Genomic DNA, 21,154 nt, shown 5'->3' with positions numbered 1-21,154 from the left:
GCCCGCCCACTCACACTGCTGGCCCCTGTGATGTGGCTTCCTCTCCTCCTCACCAGCAGGCTTCTTGAACTTTTGCCATCAGACTCCTGCATCTTGATATCACCTCAGAAGCCTGAAAGGTCAGGGCAGCCCATCTCTTCCAGGTCCTACCTGGCCTCCTGGTGACCTGGGGGCCCCCATCTTTGGAGGCAGAGCTCCTCCGCTGGGGGTCCCCTAGCCTCCCAGACCTTCAGGCCAGAAGACCGCAGAGAGGATGGGAGCCCCAGAAACGCAGTTCAGAAACCTTCTCAAGGTGACGTGTTCTCTGTGCTTTAATTGTTTCTCTGTTTATAGCAGAGATCATTCGTCTGAAGCCATTTAAAACTATGTAACCGTCATCCTATCAGCCGGCCTCTGTTTTGATGATTTCCGCTCTCTTCACAAGCCATCATGTGTTGGTGACATTTGGCAGTGGTGTTTGTCAGACAGATTTCTTGAGCACACAATCTAATTAGTGTCATTAAATCATCAGTGAATTTGAATAGGATTTTATAATTAAAAAGGGAACAGTGTTTTTAAAAGGGCTTCCCTGGTGGCTCAGATGGTAAAGAATCTGCCTGTAACGCGGGAGACCCGGGTTCGATCCCTGAGTCAGAAAAATCCCCTGCAGAAGGAAATGGCAACCCACTCCAGTGTTCTTGCCCAGAAAATGCCATGGACAGAGGAGGCGGGTGGGCTACAGTCCCTGGGGTCACAAGGAGTCGGACACGACTGAGTGACTAACACGGAGAGAGGTTTTAAAAGATAATGGCAGTTGTTAACCTCGGTTTAAGATGCTCTCCCTTGAGTTCCAACACTCAGCGTCACACTGGTTCTGGACGCTTGCTGGTCATGGCCGCTCAGGAGCCTGACCCTGTCCTGTCCTACAGTTAGTTCTTTCCTCCCCGGAAGGGGGTCCCGGAGTGTGGTCACTGGGGCCTGGGGTCGAGGGAGCCATGAGTGTGGTGTCCGTGGGTGTTTATGTCCAGAAAATCCGTAACAGCCTTATCAACTGGGATCCCTGAGCGGATCACCCCACTCAGCGTTACCTAGGTTTGCCGCTTTAATGTGTCATTTTAAATTTTCTAAACATGTTATCAAGGGAATCCCTCTATCTCCTGTCCCCAGTGGAGACGTAGCGCGGTGAGAACAAGCAGAAGCGGCCCTCCCTGCTCTGCTGGGTTCTTTACCTGGCCTCCCAGGGGCCCAGGGGCCCCCATCTTTGGAGGCAGAGCCCACCTCGACTCCGTCCGCAGCTCGGCAGGTGCGGACCCGGGAGTCGCCCTCTGGGTTCTCGTCGGCAGTCTCAGCAGCCTTTGCTCCACTTGCTAATAGAGCTTCCAGCCCAGCCGTTGCCTTCCTCAGTCTCTAGTCGTTACTTGTGGATTTTTTTCGATGACTGTGGCTCCAGCGTAGAGAGGAGACAGGAGTCTTCAGAGTGTGCTTCCAGGAGGGTGATAGGTGGTTCTGTCCTGCCGGCCCCAGGACCCCATGGGATCACTGGCTGTGGACGGACAGGAGCCTGGGGATGCTGTCAGGAGCTGGTAGAGGCCGCACACGCCCGGTGTGGGTGACACCACGGAGCTGAGGCTGAACCCCGTGACCCCAGCGCTGCAGCCTCCCGTCTACACTGCAGCCTCCCCTCCCTGCCTACACTGCAGGGTGGAGACCCGTCCTGACGCGTTGGTCTGGCAGGTGCGATCCTGGGAGATGGGGCTTGTCTTCTGCGGTTCCTACTTGTAGCCCAGACTGCCGGCACTGTCCACTAGGCAGATTTTCTCGGAATAAACCCCTTCCTATGAAAGATACGCAACGGTGTGCATGTTACACGTTTTAGTGGCCTCACTGGGTCTCCGTCCAGGAGTGTGCCTGCTCTCTGCGAGGTTGTGCCCAGCCTGGCTCTTCTCTCCCCAGGTCTCAGGGTATCTCCTGTCTAACAAGTGAAAAATGAAAGCGCTTTCCACTCTTTATTTGCACGTCCTTTTTCACTAGTGAGGATGAGCTTGGGGGTGTGTGTAGTTGATACTGTCTCCCTGACAGGAGAGCTTTAGGAGCCGTTTAGTGAGCACGTGACTCTTTCCCTTGCAGGGAAGTGGATAAAATTGAAAGGAGCCTGCTTCTCTGGCCTGGGAGGCAGGCGGTGGTGTTTACTGTCTTTATTACCTGCCCCGGGTGGCTGAGCTGTGCTGCCTGGGCCCCAGCTTCCGGGTCGTCTGAGGCAACTTGTAATGAGCCCGGAGGACACGCTTCGGCGGCCAGAGCCCTGGTGCCCGGGAAGGCGCGTGGCCGCTGCGAGCCCTGCGTTACTCCTGGACCCGTCGGCACCCAGTGAACGCACTTACGGTCAGGCCTGGCTCATAAGCCTGCACTGCGGGTTTCTAGGAAGTCAGCGATGGGCCGGCGGAGGGCCGCGTTTGACCTGCCGCCCCTGGGGCGTGGGTGCTCGCTCCATGCCGTGCTGGGCCCCGTGCCGCCCCTGGCTTGTCGGAGAGGAGCGCTGCGCGTGTTTCCAGAGGTGGCAGCTGTAGTTTGTTCTGCAGAGAAAACCCTCTCGCGTGGACTTGCCCCACGGTTTCTATCTCATGCCTCCTCACTGGCTCTCGCTCATAAATACGCTGCCTTTGGTCCGGCCCGGGACCCTCATGGGTGCGCTTAGACCCACTGTGTGCTGGGTGGCAGGGACAGGACAGAGGGAGACAGGCTCAGACACAGCCTGGGTCTTCGTCAGCCCCGAGCCGTCCCGGGAAGTGTGTCCAGGTGGTGGTGAACCCCGCCGGGAGGAGGGGTCAGGGTGCCCTGCAGGGGAAAGGGCCCCTCCGCTGGTCTCCAGGAGACGCAGTTTCCAGGGCGCCCACCTGAGAGGAAGAGATGTGTCCCAGGTGTGGAGAGGGGGTGGTGGGGGCAGCCGGGCTCCCTCTGGACCACTCTCACCGCCCCCCCCCGCCACCGCTCACAGTGGAGCTCTGTCCGGGGCATCCGGGGCGCCTGGCGTCTGTGACATGGGCCTTCATCTCTCTGACCCGCCTGCTGATCGCTAACCCTTTGTCTTTGTGGCATTTGAGTGTCCGATTTGGGGGGGAACCTGAGTGACACGTCCCTGGGACCTCTTGATTACTGCTGCTGTGCTCCATGAGGCTGGACGGGAGGGTGATTTTGAACTTAAATGAGGATATCTGTTTGATTTGAGTCAGTAAATCCAGGGCGATAAAGATGGACATGGTTCCATTTTGGAGAACCCTGTAGGCAAGAATATTTTAGTCTCACGTTGGCCCTGATCACTGTGGCCAAGTCGCCTGTGAGCTCGGAGATGAGCAACCCAGAGGAGGCCCCTCCATCAAACTGGTGCTCTGGCCCCCAGGGCTCACTGGTCTGCCCTGGACTTCTCCCCGAAAGCAGGCCACCGGAGCCTTAGAAGCTCCTTGACCACCTTGGAAAAGCTCCGTGACCGCCGCCTGCGGGGGCTCAGTGCACAGAGCTTCCGGGTCCGGCCCCGGGTGGACGTGGGCTTCACCGTGGCAGCCCCGTGCCCCCAGGGTGACCCCCGCTCTGCCCTGGCCACGCCAGGCTGTGATAGTGCCGTGCGTTCTGCGGTGAGGGCCCACCTGAAATCCGTGTGTTTATTTTCACAGTGACACAGGACGTGGGTGGCGAGAGCAGCCACCGTGTTGGCCGGAGGCGGGGGTGAGAGGCCTCGGATAGCTCCCCGCCTGCACGCTTGGTGCCCCCGCTGCGTGTTGAGGTAGAGCCTCCCCAGGAGACAGTCCCGCGAGTGGCTTAGAGGAGCTGGGAAGGCCCCGCGCCGGCCCACTTGCTCAGCTCGGGCGTGGCCTGGGCCCCTGGTGGACCTAGCCCTGGGGGACGGCTCAGCTCCCACGGAGCCCGGCCTGGCTCTCCGGTCCTGGCCCCACCGGCCCAGGCTGTCCTGTGTGCGGCTGTGGGTCTCCCCAGGCTGAGCCGTCAGCAGAGGAGGCAGACGACAGAAACAGGCGGTGCCCACCACCTGCGGCCAGGAGCCCTGCTGAGACGGGCCAAGTGAGCCTCCAGCCACCCTTGGCCTGGAGCAGGTGGGTGCCTGGGCAGCTGCCAGTGGCCGCCGCTTTCCCCTGGGGCCTGGGCTGAGCGCATCCCTCCTGTGTGGGCATGAGAGCTTAGGGGCAGGAAACGTGCTGGACCCTTGTGTTCAGTCGCCCAGTCGTGTCCGACTTTCTGCGACCCCACAGACTACAGCACGCCAGGCCTACCTGTCCCTCACCATCTCCCGGACCTTGCCCAAGTTCGTGTCCATCAAGTCGGTGATGCCATCTCATCCTCTGTCACCCCCTTCTCCTTCACGCCATGATGCTGGGGATGCCAAAGGCGTGGTTTCTTAATGCTCCTTATTAAAACTGCGCAACAGTTGTTTTCTGCGAGTTGTGTTGTCCCGTGAATTTTAATCACTGGGATCTAGGGTGGTTGTTTCCAGTCTCTTTGTAATGATAATTGAAAGATCTCACTTTCCTTTTCTGGGTTCTGGCTGAAACGTAAATATTGTGAGACCAGATTCAGCAGATTTCTGCCTGTGCCTCATTTACGCATTAAATGAACGCTGAGCAGTTGAAAGGGAACCCGGGCTGTGTGTAGGCAGTTTGGGGGGATAGGTAATACCAAGAGCACCAGGTTCTTCATTCCAAGACCTGTTGTTCAGGGCACCATCTTTGCTTCCCGACACCAGACAGCCGTTTGAGGTGTCCGTTTCCAAAGGCCGATGATGCTGGTGGAATCCCAGAGTGATTGGCAGTGGCCTGGTGATGCCCATGAGGGCCTGTACCCTGGACATCGGGTACAATGCCATCGGGCCCCAAGGCGGGATCCTGTGAATCCAGGCGAATCAACAGACGTTTCCTCTGGTAGAAGAACCTCCCTGAGTGAGCAGCCCTCCTTCCTGGAAGGAAACTAATAACAAGGGACGTGGCTTATTTCCACTTCGTTCACTCTTTTGTCCCAGTGGTGTCATTCCGTGTTCCTTTTAGAAGAGAAGAAAACACCACTTTTTAAATCATTTGCAAAGTTCTCGAGCTGACCTTACAGACACGCACAGTAACACCAGTTTGAAGCCCTGAAGGTCAGATCACAGCTGCGCTGACTGAGGGCAACAGTCACTGCAGAGCTGGGAAGCCAGGGTGTAGATCTACTCTTGAAATCCGGCCACCCAGAGAGGCCTCTGCCGCCTTCGTCCTGCCCCCAGTTCCTGTCAGCCGCTTGTTTGGGAAGGTGGTTGTTTTTGCTTCTTCCGTAGAAAGAGGTCGGCCGTGATGCTCAGCGTGCATAGAGCTCACGGGTGGGCGCTGAGCTGGGCGGGTGCTGAGCTGGGCATCCGCTCCTGCCTCACGACCTGCTGCGTGATGTGGCCTGGGAGCCCTGGGCCCTGGGTCGGGGGCGGGGGCAGGCGCTGCTGCGTGGGGGCCGTCTACACTCACTCCTCTGCTTCATGGGGGCCATCTACACTCGCTCCTCTGCGTGAGCCCCGTCCCAGCACCCTCCGTCCAGCGGCCGCCTCCCTCTCCCTCCCTCCCTCCCGCGCTGATTTTGGGCTTCCTCACCCCCACCCCTCTGCATTCCGTCCCCGTGGTCCCGGCTGGAAAGGAACCCCCTCCCCTCCGGGGAAGGCAGGAGGCAGCAGGGCTTGTGGACGGGGCCCTGGGTGCCCTGCTGTGTGTGTGGGCACCGCTGTGACCACAGGGGCATGTGTGTGTGTGTGTGTGTGTGTGTGTCGCAGCTGGGATCCGCCTGCCCGGGCTCCATCCGGTCGGGGCTCAGCCATCCCTCCTCTTCCACAGCGGGCCTGTGAGGAGGTGTCCTCGGGGCCCCTGGGAGTGGCCACGAGTGTGTCCATCCTGCTGCGTCTCACACGCGTGGTGGCTGACGTGGGGGGAAGCGTGCTTGTCCACGGAGAGTCCTGGGCCGTCACAGGAGACAGATTACCGCCAACCCCACCCCACCCCCGCCCCATCCCTCCCCACGGGACAGGGACAGGGCCAGGCCCGCCCCACTTGAAGGAGGGGTCGGGAGTGAGTCGCGCCCAGGACACATGGGCCCCCCCGGGAAGGTGTGGGCAGAGGCCTGCCCTGTGCGAGTGGCTAGGATGGCAGGGGAGGCCCTCGGGCCTTCCCGAGGGCCCACGTGGCTGGTGGGGAAGCCCTGGAGCGGGGAGGCGGGGGCGGGGCCACACAGAGGCTGGGAGCGTGAGAGTTGGATGGGGCGACAGAGACGGAGCGCGGAGGGGCCGTCCAGAGGGAGCAGGCAGCCCTGGCCGCCAGCGGGGGGCTTGGCTGGTTGATGTTCAAGGAAAACCTGTCAGGCGTCTGGGCTTGATCGCGTCTCTCCCACACACCCGTCAGCGCTGGCCGGCTTGTCCGTTCTTACCTTTTCCAACGCACTAAGTGAAAATGGGATTTGATGGCTAGTGAGGTTGAACGTTGTTGCCCATTTATTTTTAACCACTCTTTTTGGTGACTGGTTTGATCTCCTTGCTGTCCAAGGGACTCTGAAGAGTTGTCCCCAAACCACAGTTCAAAAGCATCAAACCAGAGTTGGACCATAAAGAAGGCCGAGCACCCAAGAATTGATCCTTTTGAACTGTGGTACTGGAGAAGACTCTTGAGAGTCCCTTGGACAGCGAGGAAATCAAACCAGTCCATCCTAAAGGAAACCAGTCCTGAATATTCATTGGAAGGACTGATGCTGAAGCTGAAGCTCCAGTACTTTGGCCACCTGATGCAAAGAGCTGACTCCTTGGAAAAGACCCTGATGTAGGGAAAGATTGAGGGCAGGAGGAGAGGGGGATGTCAGAGGATGAGATGGTTGGATGGTATCATTGACTCAACCTACAAGTTTGAGCAAACTCCGAAAGATAGTGAAGGACAGGGAAGCCTGGCATGCTGCGTCCATGGGGTCAAAAAGAGTCAGATACAACTGAGCGACTAAACTCTTTTTGGTGAATCTCCTGGCCTTTTTTGCTCACCTTTTTAGTGGGCTGCTTATCATATTCTTATTAATGTGAAACACAGCCATCTGCATATAAAAGTTGATGTGTACACCATAAGTACAGCAAAGAGTTTTTCACACTCACCTTTTGCATTTTAATTTTGTTGATAGTATGTATTGTGAAGGTAGCTTTTTACACTGTCAGTTATGTCATTTTTGAAAACCTGATATAACTTACACAGAACAAAACGCACACATCCTGAGTATGTGTTCGTGGACAGTTGTGAGTGTCTGTGTAAACGCTGCCTCCACCAGCCAGCTCACACCCTGGACGGCTGCCCCGTCTCGTCCACAGCCTCACCCAAGAAGCAGCCTTCTCTGACTTTATGTCCGTGTCTTAGACTTTATCTCCTGTTCCAGAACTTTGTGTAAATAGAATCTGCAGGTGAACTCTTCTGTCCTGTTTGCACAGCCGACACCAGACCTGCTCATTGCTTGTTTCACAGCCCATACTTGCTTTTGCCAGTATGTGCAGTTTATTCTCTCTCATTGCTGGGTGGGATTCTCACATAAGAACATGCACTCCTGCCCCTGGGCTCACGTCTGGAGGACATCGGGGGTGTGTCAGGCGGGGCTGCTGTGCGCACAGTGGCTATATGTGGTCCTGCACCGGGCTTTGCTCAGATGTGTTCCCACGTCTCTTGGGTTAGTCCTGGGTGTGGAATTGCTGGGTCTCAGATGGATATGTGTTTAACTTTGTAAGAATGTGCCAAGCAGTTTTGCAAAGTGGCCACACTCTTTCACGCTCTTTTGTGTCACTTTCAAAAAGGCATATCCAGTTGTGTCTGGCTCTGCAACCCCATGGACTGCAGCACGCCAGGCCTCTCTGTCCATCACCAACTCCCAGAGCTTGCTCAAACTCATGTCCATAGAGTTGTTGATGCCATCTAACCATCTCATCCTCTGTCATCGCCTTCTCCTCCTGCCTTCAATCTTTCCCAGCATCAGGGTCTTTTCCAATGAGTTAGCTCTTCAGGTGGCCAAAGTATTGGAGCTTCAGCATGAGTCCTTCCATTGAATATTCAGGACTGATTTCCTTTAGGATGGTCTGGTTTGATTTCCTCACTGTCCAAGGGACTCTCAAGAGTCTTCTCCAGTACCACAGTTCAAAAGGATCAATTCTTTGGTGCTCGGCCTTCCTTATGGTCCAACTCTCACATCCGTACATGACTGCCGACTTCCTAGATTGCATAAATCGTCATGCGTATTTTCTTCCAGGAGGTCAGCCGTTTTTCTTTTAATTTACAGCCTTTAGCGTGAAATGTGCAGGAGATGTCCTGGAGCAGCCCTGCTTCCTCCTCGGTGATGTGGGCCCTGCAGGGGCAGCGAGGCCCGGGGGCCACACCGGCAGGGAGGCAACCCTGGCCCCCCGCCGCTCTTCTCACGCGTGTCTGTCTCGCCACTCCTCTCGGGGCGAGGTTCTGACCGTCTGTGTCTGCTGCTTCCCGTCCACAGCACCAGCAGGAGCTGCTGGCCATGAAGCACCAGCAGGAGCTGCTCGAGCACCAGCGGAAGCTGGAGAGGCACCGGCAGGAGCAGGAGCTGGAGAAGCAGCACCGGGAGCAGAAGCTGCAGCAGCTGAAGAACAAGGAGAAGGGCAAAGAGAGTGAGTGCGCGTCGGGCGGCGGGCAGCGGGCGGGCAGCGGGCGGGCAGCGGGCGGGCACCCTCCCCTTACCCGCAATCCCGGGACCCAGGCCCCGGAGCCAAGCCGTGTCAGGAGCCGCCCCCCACCGTGTCCCTCCTGGAGCGGTGTTTCTGGGCGCCCCAGCTTCAGGGCTGCTCCCCGGCTTTGTCTTCAGGTGGGGACTGCAGAGGGCATCTGGCCCCACTTTTGGTTTGAATTAAGCATTTGCAAGAAAGTTTGCAGACCCTTGGCGGACTTAGAAATGACTAAGACCCGTAAACCATCACAGTGAGCTTCGCCTATGAGTTCAGCCTCAACTTTTTCAAAGTTGCTTTGTCTGAGAGCTTTTGTGAGCGGCAGTTGGTTGGACTGCCTGTCTTCGAGAGGAGGAGCTATGACCCCCGGGGTTGCACATTTTGCCCTTTGACCCCAGTGTTTGCTTTCCATCCTGGCTGTGCTTGTGTGAAGACCAGCAGAGTCCATTATCTTCCAGGAGACGCCCAACTCGATCTTACCCAGGAGACTCTTCTGTGTGCTAGTCTCTGGAAATTAGGTAGACTTTCCCAGGCTCCAGTCCTTTCCCCCTAAGACCTCAGCACTCAGGTGCACTTGTGGGTGCCCTGTTAATCCTGCAAGTACGTCAGGCTACACACTTCTCCCCATGTCGGGATTCGACGTCTTGACCGGATGGTGGTTTACTCTTCTCATGCTCATGAGTAAAACGAGAAGTCTTTACACACTTTACCAATACATACTAACCTCCAAAAACCTTGAAACTCCTTTATTCTCAACTGCTGAAATTGGTTGGGTTCCCCCAACGGCTCAGCAGGTACAGAATCCACCTGCAATGCAGGAGACGCAGGTGACGCAGGTTTGATTCCGGGGTGGGGAAAATCCCCTGGAGGAGGGCATGGCAACCCACTCCAGTACGGACAAAGGAGCCCGACGGGCTACAGTCCAAAGGGTTGCAAAGAGTCAGACATGACTCAGCAACTCTGCACACGGGCACACACTGAAAGTGGTTAGCCATCTATAAAAGTCATTTTAATGAGCTTTTAAAGTTTATTTATATACACAGTTTTATATACACACGAGATACAGCACAAGATGTTTTAAAGATTCTTGTAAAGTCTGTTAGTTGAAATTGTTTAGAAAGTCTTTTTACTGGTGTGTGTTGTACATAAAGAAAAGTGCACAGACTTCCGTGTGCAGAGAATTAGGCACCAGGACACATCACTGTGCAGCCACCCCCCAACACAGCACCTGCGACCAGTTCAGGAGACGCCGCCACGCCCCTCGGCCCTGCAACTCCGACACGTGACACCACTTTTGCAGCTGATGTCAGTGGACGCGCTGACATGGAGGCTTTTGTGTTTTTCTCCTTTCACCTGACACTATGCGTGTGGTGTCTGCTGTGTCCTTGTGTAGCAGGGGGCTTCGCTTCCTGCTGAGGTGCCCGCAGCTGTGTCCATCCACCCAAGAGTCGGTGAATGTTTGGGCTGTTCCCGGGCTCTTACAAACACTGCTGCTCCATGCACCCTTGGCCACGTCTTGCGGAGCAGGTCAGCTTCCATAGGTGAGGCCAGTCTCCACAGTGGCTGGACCACTTGTCACCCCATCAATGACATCATAGGAGTCCTATAGCCCTGAATCCCTGCCGTGACTTTAAATCTCAGCTCTGAGCAGCGGCCCCTTGGCTTCAGCTGCTTCGTCTGATCACAGTGGGACTCAGCGTCTTCTCCTGGGCTTTTGCCCACGGGGATGTCCCGTCCAGCAGGGTCCTTGTTCCGGTCTCTTGCCCGTTCTCTGGTCGGTCGTGGGTGTCTCGCGGGTCTTCTTCACCTGCCCTGTCCCTCTCCTGGTGGTGCCTTTGAAACCACAGAAATCTGAGGTCTAATGCAGCCTAACTTACACTGGTCTCTTCTGAATTAAAATGTAATCTAATCTGTATTATTATGCCTACATTATTTTGTACATTTTTATAAATAATTTCTTTCAAAAAGTGTATTATTTTTCCTAAAAGGATGTAACTAATGTAGTCTCTTCATATTCAGTTTATGTCTCTGTTTATTTGCACGCTCTTAGTCATTGTTTTTATACACAAAATTAACAGCTTTTCCAGTCAGTTATTACAGCATTCACTCTTGAAATAATAAATGGATTTTAAGCATATTTGCACTTTCACTGTCCAATAGAATTTCAGTGTAGAAAGCAGGTCAGCAGAGTTTGTTTCCCACATGAAGTCTAACTTGTGTGCCAGTATTTGAAAGGAATCGGTAGATCCGAGTGGGCTAGCTCATTACAGTACAGTGATTAGGCGAGAGGACGACGGACAGACTCACTGGGAGCCCACAGTCGAGACTTCATAAATGAGGGTGGAAGGCTGGCAGGAGAAGTGGGCTTGCAGGCTTGGCTGGCCACCTCACCTTGTTCTGTGAATACAGATCACGGCACCGCCAGGCGGTGCCCATCACACTTGGTCCCCACTTCCCTGCCCTCTGCCTCCCATCTGCCACCTGCCAGGCTGGCCCACACCACCAGGCTGGTTCATGATGGTCCACACCACCAGGCTCAACCACACCAGGAGGCTGGTCTACACCACAGGCCGCTCAACCACCACTCGTGCTGAGGGTGTGGCTGGGGTGCTGATGCACCTGAGCCTGCAGCACTGATGTCCCGGACCGCCAGCAACAGGCTGTCATGATGGACTTATCTGGGGTGGAGGGTGGGCACCAGCTTTCGTTTCTAATACTCCCAGGATGACTCGAAGGTGCAGTGGAGACTGCGAACCGGGGTTGGCGTGGTTGCCCTCGCCCTGAGCTAGGGGCCTGAGCATCCTGGAGGCTCTGTGACCTCCCACTGTGTCCACCACGTGGGGGCTGCTTCCAGAGACCCCGCCCCACGGACAACAGCATGTGGTCCCACAGGCGCCTTGTGAAGGGCTTTGCTGTGGGACAGTAGGCATGTGAGACCCAGAGACTGCCGAGTTGCCCACCGGGTCCCCGAGTGGACCTGCTCCGGCCCCACCCCCTCTCCTGCCCCGCCCCGCCCGCTCCCGCCCCGCCCCCTAACCCGCCCTATCCCCTCTCCTGCCCGGCCCTCTACCCCCGCCCCGCTCTCTCCAGCCCCGCCCTCTACTCCCACCCCGCACGCTCCCGCCCCGCCCCTAACCCGCCCTACCCCCTCTCCTGCCCCGCCCTCTACTCCTGCCCCACCCCTCTCCCATCCCGCCCCCTCCATTCATAACCCACCCCCCCTCTGCTGCCCCGCCCTGCGCTCTGGTCACGCCCCGCCCCCTCTGCTCCCGCCCCGCCCTCTCCCACCCTGCCCTCTACTCCCGCCCTGCCCACTCCTGCCCCGCTCTCTACTCCCGTTCCGCCCCCGCCCCGCCCCCTCTCCTGCCCCACCCCCTGCTCCTGCCTCGCCCTGTACTCTGCCCCACCCTCTACTCCACCCCTCCCTCCCACCCTGCCCTCTACTCCCGCCCCGCCCCTTCTCCTGCCCCACCCTCCCCCTACTCCCGCCCCGCCCTCTGCTCCTGCCCTGCCCCTCTGCCCGCCCTCCCCTGCCCGCCTCCCCCGCCCCTCTGCCCCACCCTCTGCTCCCGTCCTGCCCCGCCCCGCCCCCTCTCCCCCCCCTCTGCTCCTGCCCCCCCTGCTCCCGTCCTGCCCCCGCCCCACCCCTCCCTGCCCCGCCCTCACTCCCGTTCCTGCCCCGCCCCCTCCCCTGCCCCGCCCTCTACTCCCGTCCTGCCCGCCCCGCCCCTCTCCTGCCCCGCCCTCTACTCCCGTCCTGCCCCCGCCCCGCCCCTCTCCTGCCCGCCCTCTACTCCGTCCTGCCCCGCCCGCCCCCTCTCCTGCCCCGCCCTCTGCTCCCGTCCTGCCCCCGCCCCGCCCCCTCTCCTGCCCCACCCTCTGCTCCTGCCCCGCCCCCTCTCCTGCCCCGCCCTGTACTCTGCCCGGCTCTCTGCTCCTGCCAGCCCCTTGTTGTGATCCTACACGGGCTCTTCTCTGCAGCGATGGTAGGTTGTTCTTTGAGGAACGAGGGCTAGGTGGTGAGGGTCAGCAAGTCTCTGTGCGCCCGGCTCACCAGCAAACCCAGGGACTCACCAGGTCGCTCAAAGGCAGCTTGGTCTACAGTGCTTCCTCCCCATCTGCCCGAAACTTCCAATAAAAATAACATCTCGGGCCTCACAAAATATGAAAAGATTTGACTTCTGAAAACAGTTTCAATTTGTTCAAAGTCAAAGACAATTTCTTCTGTCTGTCAGGCAGCCCCTTGACGGGCTGTAGGAATGTTCTCTGCTCCCCTCCAAGCTCGTCACAGCAGCAGCCCCAGCGGTTCATCTCTTGGGTTTGGGTGGTCGGGTTTATTATTAATAAGGGACTGTGTACAGTGGGTACTTGGCATACTTGCATCGGCCCTGCAGCCCTCAGAGTGTGGTCTTGAGAGAAGGCAGGCTTGGCAGGCCGCATGCTGGACGCTGCTCGGGCCTCACCTATGAAGGAGATTCTTGTTTGTGTAGCTCACAGAGCCCCTGGCGTTAGCATCTCCAGTTTGTAAGCATTTGAAAATGTAGTGCAGAGCTTCTGTTGTGTCGTTTCTTGGGGTTCTTTAAGAAATGAATTTCTTTTTGAATATTTCATTGATAGATTTCTTACATTTAACATTCATGGTGCTTTTAATTTTAAATAATTCTCCAGTTTTCCTGATTGATACCAGTTAATGCTATTGATTGGTAAAACAGTGAATTCTTACAGTTGATGGCAGTTTTCATCTTATTCAGCATGAACACATGCTTTTTCATCTGTTTCATTTAATATAACCATGTTTAAGACTCTGAGGTACTGTCTTTAAATTCATATAAAAACAAAAAGTCCAACAGAAGACCTGTCTTTGTCCTCTGGACAGTTTGGAACTAACACAAGTGCATATTTCTCTCTGGTAGTTACAGCCAGTCTGGGGGGTGGGGGGAAGGCGCCCTCACTTGGAGAAGTTGTTAGCTTTGCCTAAAAATGGCTCAAAAGGGTGGAGATAGGGACTTCCCTAGTGGCTAGGTCCAGTGGCTAAGACTCCCCACTCGCAATGCAGGGGGCCTGGGTTCAATCCTGGGTCAGGGAACTAGATCCCACATGCCACAACTAAGAGTTCATGTGCTGCAACTAAGACCAAATAAATAAAATAAAAATAAATATGAAAAAAATGTAAAAGAAAAAAAAAGATGGAGCTAGAAGATGGGACACCAGACCGCGAGAGTCGTTGTTTGTCCTGTTTGTAGGGTAAGGCACTCCTTCCCCGGGCACTAACCTGGGAGATGTGTCTGGTGGCACCTGCTCCAGGGACCGCTGAGCCCCCGGCCTCTGCCCTCACCAGGTGGGCACCACCCCGAGCCCCTTCCCAGCCTGGGTTTCCTTGAAAGCTTGTCCTCTGACTACCCCGATACCCCCCGTGGGCAGAAGGCTGTCTGCGTCTTGTTTACCTCTGTCCCCGCCGACTAGTTCACTGCTGGCAAATAGTATATTCCCTGTAAGGCTGTCAGATGAACGAGTGATCATCAGTAGAAATTAATTTTTTTAAGTAAAAGAATTCAAAACATTTGTACTCATTTACTAAAGGTGTTTTGTCACTGCTGGAGCTTTCATTTAAGGTGGAGACGTCTCTTGAGAGGCGAGGGCATGTATATCTAGAGCACGAGGAACAGAGCCGGCATCATCTGCTCTCCTTTCAAGGAAACTGCCAGGTCTTTTTTATGGGGGAGGAAGTCAGGGTTTGGGGACTTGCATTTGTTTCCCTCTGATTCCATGAGAGCCTGGCAAGGTGCCCTCTCCCACCCTGGAGCTGGACGAGGGCCTCGTGTGTCTGCGGCGGCCCAGGGCCCGTCAGATGCACCTTGTCCTGTGAGGACCCTGCAGGCGGCTCAAGGAACAGGAATACCATCCATGTCCTGGCCTGGTGGGTGCCTCGGAGGTACCTCAGTCCCCTCAGGGACGGTGGTTGTCTCCCTGGACGGCGCAGGTGCCCCCACGCGTGTCTGGGTCCTGCGGCCCCTCCCGCCGCTGTTTACCGTGGGCGTGCCCTCTCTGCTGTCACCGGACATCTGTCCTTGTTGCTTCTCAGAGCTCAGGAGCCTGTGGTGCAAGCCTGGGTTGTGGCCGAGGCAGGGAGGCCAGCAGTTGCCTGGCATGGCCCGTGCCGTGCGCTCTGCAGGGGCAAGTGCATCCATGTTAACGGGGCTTCCTGGGCAAGTCGGGCCAGCTGACACCCAGCGAGTGGGGTCCTGTCCCCCGAGGACCCTGCTTCTCGTCTGCATGGTTTACTCCCTCGGGCCTTTTGGACGGACCTGAGGGTCAGGTCCTCGGACAGGCGCTCTGGTCGTCCTGCGGCTCGTCCTCCTAGTGGCCTTGGCCCCAGCCCAGCGCTGCAGCCAGACACCAAGCCCCTCCCTTGGTTCCCGTTTCTCCTGGCCCTCCCCAGTGGGGAGGCCCTCCCTGTGCTGCTGTGGTCTACCATTTGCATTCTGTCGAGTGTCCACCTGGGGCTGAGAGGCCATCAGGAATGCCAGCAGGCTGTGTGTTGAGCACCTGATATGCAGATTTCAGCATCTCCGTGAGTGGGATTTTTCAGACGAGACAGATACAGACAGGCTGAAAGTGTTCATAATGGTCCGAGTCCAGTCTTGGCTGCATTTGGAGGGAGCCCAGGGAACCTTGCTCGAAAGCGGAGGTGTGATTTTATACCTCCGGTCATTTCCCCCCACCTGGCCGCATCACCATTCCCTTGGCCTTTCGTGCTGGTGTCTCTGGGTCTGTAACCCGGTCTGGGCCGCTCTGCCAGGTGGCTGGCTCACCCGCTCACACTTAACGCATGGAGTCTGGGCGAGCCTTGCTGCTCCAGTGATGGCGGGTTGTCTCCTGGGACACCAAGAAGGCCTGAGACAAAAGCCCCGGCACCCCAGTGGATCACTCCAGGTGCACTCCGTGTCGGGCACTCTCCTTGTGCCTCCCTGGCGGGTCTGGTTCTGGTCCTGCTGCAGCGTGGACGACTGTTTCCAAAGGGTTTGTTCTGCCTGACCCTCATCCACGGCACTCTGAAATCCATGCTGAAACAGCCTCAGCGGAGTGCTGCCTTTAATGTGAACCTATTTATGAAAAACCCAACACCAGAAAAACAAGAATAAAATGAAACTGATTATTTTCCCGAACCAGTGTAAAGATCAATTTCAAAACTTCCAGGAAATGGAAAAAAAAAAAAATCACAATGAGAAAACGAGAACAGACTCCATAAAAACAAGCTCTTGAACATTTGAGTTAGGAAAAACAAGTCTTTTCTTCCCAGTGTTAGGAAAGCGCAGCTCTTTGGTCTCATGCTTCTCCTGTAGTCTGTGGACACTCCGGTCCCACAGAGGACTTCACTCCCGACACTGCTGGTCACCAGGCACGTGGAGGATTTCCCCACAAGAGGCAATTCCCTGCAGCACTGGGTGGGGGTTCCTGCAGTTTAGCTCAGAGGAAGCATCAGATCTCACAGGTTAAGGGCTGAGTCAAATAAGAAGATGAGGGACTTACCTGCTGGTCCAGTGGGTAAGGATCTGCCTGCCAAAGCAGGGGACTTTCCTTGTGGAAAGATTCCACAGGCTGCATAGCAGCTGAGACCGTGGGCCACGACCACTGAGCCTGGACCCCTAGAGCCCGCGCTCTGCTGTAAGCACAGCCACCGCAGTGGGAAGCCCACCCACCACAACTGGAGAGGAGCCCCTGCTTGCCGCAACTAGAGAAAGCCCACGGGCAGCGTCCAAGACCCAGCACGGCCAGTAAATGAATAAATAAATTTAGTGTTTTAAAAAGATGAACAGCCCGAGGAAGACATACAGAGGGTGGTATGGAAAAGTCCCAAGTGCAGAAGCCTCTGATTCATGGAGTCGGGGGCCCCCCTCTTGGTGTGGACGTGCTCACCAACCCGGAAGCCGTTACTTGGTTTGTGGAGGCTTCCTCACATGGGCGTGATCAGTTACCAACTCCACTTCCAGCCCCTCTCCTCTCTGGAGGATTCAGGTAGAGCTGAGAATTCCGAGCTTCTCATGAGTCTTGATCTTGCTGGTGACCCTCCTCCCACAGAAACCCCCCCGCCCCCGGCAGAGTCACCCCATTAGAACACAGGATGCTTCTCATGCTCTCATCACTCAGGAAATTACAGGATCTTGGGAGCTCTGTGCCAGGGACTGAGGGCAGAGACAAGTATTTTCTGTTACCTCACAGCATCAGAATATAAGTCACATTTTAAAGAGAAATGAGAAACCAAGGCCAACCTTGTGTGAACAGCAGAGTGTGGAGCCAGGAGCCAGGGGTCCCATGAGACTGAACATCAGAACGACTTCACCTGGGCTGCCCATCCTCAGTGCCCCCTGGACCACATGGTGATGTTAATGCCTACTTACAGCATTAATCACTCCAAAATCACTGCAGATGGTGCCTGCGGCCACGAAATTAAAAGACACTTGCTCCCTGGGAGGAAAGCCATGAGCAACCTAGACAGGATATTAAAAAGCAGAGACGTGACTTTGCCAGCAAAGGTCCGTCTAGTCAAAGCTATAGTTTTTCCAGTAGTCATGTATGGATGTGAGAGTTGGACTATAAAGAAAACTGAGCACTGAAGAATTGATGTTTTTGAACTGTGGTGTTGGAGAAGACTCTTGAGAGTTCCTTGGGCTGCAAGAGGAAATCAATCCTGAATATTCATTGGAAGGACTAAGGACTGATGCTAATGCTGAAGCTGAAGCTCCAATCCTTTGGACACCTCATGCAAAGAACTGACTCATTTGAAAAGACCCTGATGCTGGGAAAGATTGAAGGCAGGAGAAGAAGGGGACGACAGAGAATGAGATGGTTGGATGGCATCACTGACTCGATGGACATGAGTTTGAGCAAGCTGTGGGAGTCAGTGATGGACAGGTGAGCCTGGCGTGCTGCAGTCCATGGGGTCGCAAAGAGTTGTACGTGATTGAGCCACTGAACTGAACTGAACAGCATTAATGATGAGGTTTAAATACGCCTTAACATGTGATGGCTGACAATAAGTGTATTACTGCAAAATACAGTAGTGTATTACACTATTTGTATAAAAAGTGTGTTACACACACGCTAAAGGATACAGATGTAAAGTGTACACACAGACCCACACACACCACAGGTAGACTCAGAGGAGACTGAGCCATGTACCTCACTGCAGAGCAGCGCCAGTGCATCCCTGTGGCTGTCAAGGGCCTGGCAGTGAGAGTCAGTCAGTCTCACCGTTTGCAGCAAGTGGTACTCTCAAATACTGTTTCAGAGATGCTGGGTCAGGCAACACTCGTAAGTGCTAGCAGACAAGATCAAGTGACACTTCTGAATACTGACAGGCAAGGATCGGGTGGTACTCCTCAGTACTGTTACAGAGACATGGGGTCAAGTGGTACACATGAGTGCTAATCGACAAGGTCAAGTGGTACTCCTAAGTACTGATAGACACGGACCAGTTGGTACTTCCTAGTACTGATGGGTACTCGAGGTCAGCTGGTACTCCTGAGTACTATTATAGATAGAAAGAAAGATTAGGTGGTACTCTCGAGCACTGATGGAGACACCCAGTCAGGTGGTACTCCTGAATACTGATAGACAAGAACCAGTTGGTACTTCCTAGTACTGATGGATATTCAAGGTCAGGTAGTACTCCTGAGTACTGATAGAGACTCAGTCAGGTGTTACCCCCAAGTGCTGGTAGATAGGTTTCACATGGTACTCCCTGAGTACTGGTAGAGATGTAGGGTCAGGTGGTACTCCCAAGTACTGATAGAGACAAGGGTCACATGGTACTCCAAGTACTGATGGATACTCAAGGTCAGGTGGTACTCCTGAGTACTAATAGAGACTCAGTTAGGTGGTACTCCCAAGTGCTGGTAGAGACAAGGGTCACATGGTACTCCAAGTACTGATGGATACTCAAGGTCAGGTGGTAATCCTGACTCCTGATAGAGGCACAGGTGAGGTAGTACTCCTGAGTGCTGATAAAGACTAAGAGTCAGGTCATACTCTTGAGTACTTACAGATAGAAACACAGGTTAGTTGGTGCTCTCAAGTACTGATAGAGAAACGCTAGCTCCTGTGGCCAGTGGGGTGGCATGTGGTGGTCATCGTATACAGGCATTTTGGAAAACAACTTGGATTCTTCAAGGATTATGATGTTGTTTTGTTGTATACAGGTGTTTTGTTCATCTCTTCTGTGGAAATATTCCTACATGTGGGGGATGATAATTTTAGTTGCTCAGTCGTGTCCGACTCTTTGTGGCCCATGGACTATAGCCTGACAGGCTCCTCCATCCATGGGATTTTCCAGGCAAGAGTACTGGAGTGGGTTGCCCTCTGTGCATGGGATTCTCCATAAAGAATACTGGAGTGGGTTGCCATTTCCTTCTCCAGGGGATCTTCCCGACCCAGGGATTGAACCCATGCCTGTCCTAGCATTGCAGATGGAGTCTTTACCATCTGAGCCACCAGGGAAGGCGGTGGGAGGATGATATTTACTCATAAATGTTGGCCAACATTGTTTCTAACAAAAACAACAAAAGGAAATGTCTGAAACCGTCTCCTGTTTGGGAACGGGTTTTCTGAACTGGGCTTTGCTCACCTCATGAGGCGTTTTCCCACCATCGCGAATGCTGTTTGCATTCTGTGGACAACAGGGAAGACAGCGTGTTTCTAATAGAAGGATGGATCCCACGTGGCCTGGTGTCTCAGTGCAGCCCTGAGGAGGACAGATCAGATGCCAGTGGCCCTGAGACAGGGCGGTGGCTTTGGCCTTTGTTAGTGTCTGTTTCCCAGATTTGCCAGTTTTCTTTAACGGGGCTGTGAACAACCGCTGCCACCACCAGAAAACCACAAAACACAAGATTTCGGCTTTAGTCCCGCTTGGCGAAACACGCCTTACCTCAGGAGGCAGCTGCAGGCTGGAAAGAGCACGACTGCCCCTCTGGCAGGCCTGGCCAGGCCCCCGGCTGCCCTGCCCGCTGCCCATGCCCTGCCCACTGCCCGCGAGGCGGGCCGCATCTCTGTCACGCGTCCCTGTCGCAGACACAGGGCTTCGGTTGGCACAAAACCTCCTCTGAGGCTCGGCCTGTCTTTGCTGCCGTGAGAAAGAAACCACACAGCTGCACTCCTAACTCAGGCCCTCCTCTTATGGAAGAATATTAGAACTTCCTTCCACAGGGGATTTGTGATAGGTAGCGCTGGGTCTTTGTGCTGACTCCGTCTGCATTTTAAATAGAATGCAGTTGTATAACAGGTTCCTGGGAAGAGGATCTCTCCCTTCAAGCCCCCGTCCCCCTCTTTCCCATGAGACGCTCTCTGGTGCCGGCGGCATCCTGAGTGGGAACCACCCCTGCCCATCGCAGTCCTGCCTTCTCCAGCATGTGGTGCGGGGGGCCCTGGGGTAGAGCCTCCAGTCACCTGCCCCCGCTCTCTCCCATGCTAGGTGCCGTGGCCAGCACGGAAGTGAAGATGAAGCTGCAGGAGTTTGTCCTCAATAAAAAGAAGGCCCTGGCTCACCGGAACCTGAACCACTGCATGTCCAGTGACCCCCGCTACTGGTACGGGTAAGTGGAGAGGCCCGGGCACACGGGGTCTGCGGGAGACCGGAGGGGCACTCGGTTCTCCATCCGGGAGGGCGTGGGATTAGCCGCCCCCTGAGCCAGCAGCGGACGCGGTCAGACCCGAGTGGTCCAGTGGTCAGTACATGTGGCGGACGTCCAGATGCAGAGGGGGCCGCTCTTTAAACAAACATTAAAGGGAAACTTGTGGGGCGGGTGTCTGACCATTATTCTTGGCTTCTCATGCAATTTTTGGCCACAAAAGGCACCTGTTAAATCGGAACGCTGGTCTAAATCATCCATATGCACCTACTGAATTTCTGCCCAATGTGTAATTGATTCCTGGGCAAGTCAAAAGCACCTGTGGTCTTTTTATTGTTTTTATACTAAGAACCTCTCCCAGACCCTGCATAACTGACAGAGACCACAAAGTTTCTGTTTGTGCTCAGAAGCCTAAGAGCCTGGCAAAGAGGACTTGAACTTGTTGGCGGGGATGCTCGTGTGCTGGGTCTTTCCTGTGGGCCCGCGTGTAGCTCTTAGGGGCTGTCCGCTGACCCAGGCTGAGCTGGAAGTGCAGTGACAAAGTTCTATAGCTTCAGACCATGGTCTGGGGTGCCCCACGGGTTTTTTGGTTTTTGTTTTTTTCTTTTTTGCTTTGATATAGCTTCCCTCTCCTTTCAAGGGTGGTTCTGTCCTGGAAGAAGCCTCATTGGGCAGTTCTCATAAATGAAAATGGAATCATCATTCATTCACGGGGGGAAAGCGTAGCTCTTCCTAGAGCCCCGAGGGGGACAACCGTTTTGCTAACATGCTGCCTGATCGCGTTGAAATGAACCTGTTTGTTTCAGTAGATTCTGCTTAAAGGGCCTTT

General features: G+C 55.2%; 1 protein-coding gene across 1 annotated transcript in view; it reads left to right on the top strand.

Moving 5' to 3' along the window:
• HDAC4 (histone deacetylase 4) overlaps positions 1-21,154 on the top strand; it is a 179,001-nt gene that overhangs the window by 66,793 nt on the left and 91,054 nt on the right. The window contains exons 4-5 of the mRNA XM_043462161.1: positions 8,497-8,647; positions 20,169-20,289. Coding sequence (XP_043318096.1) covers positions 8,497-8,647; positions 20,169-20,289 — 272 coding nt within the window. The remainder of the gene's footprint in view (positions 1-8,496; positions 8,648-20,168; positions 20,290-21,154) is intronic.

This window comes from Cervus canadensis, chromosome 2, assembly GCF_019320065.1.
Source record: "Cervus canadensis isolate Bull #8, Minnesota chromosome 2, ASM1932006v1, whole genome shotgun sequence".
NCBI lineage: Eukaryota > Metazoa > Chordata > Mammalia > Artiodactyla > Cervidae > Cervus > Cervus canadensis.
This window is presented reverse-complemented; position numbering and strand designations above follow the sequence as displayed.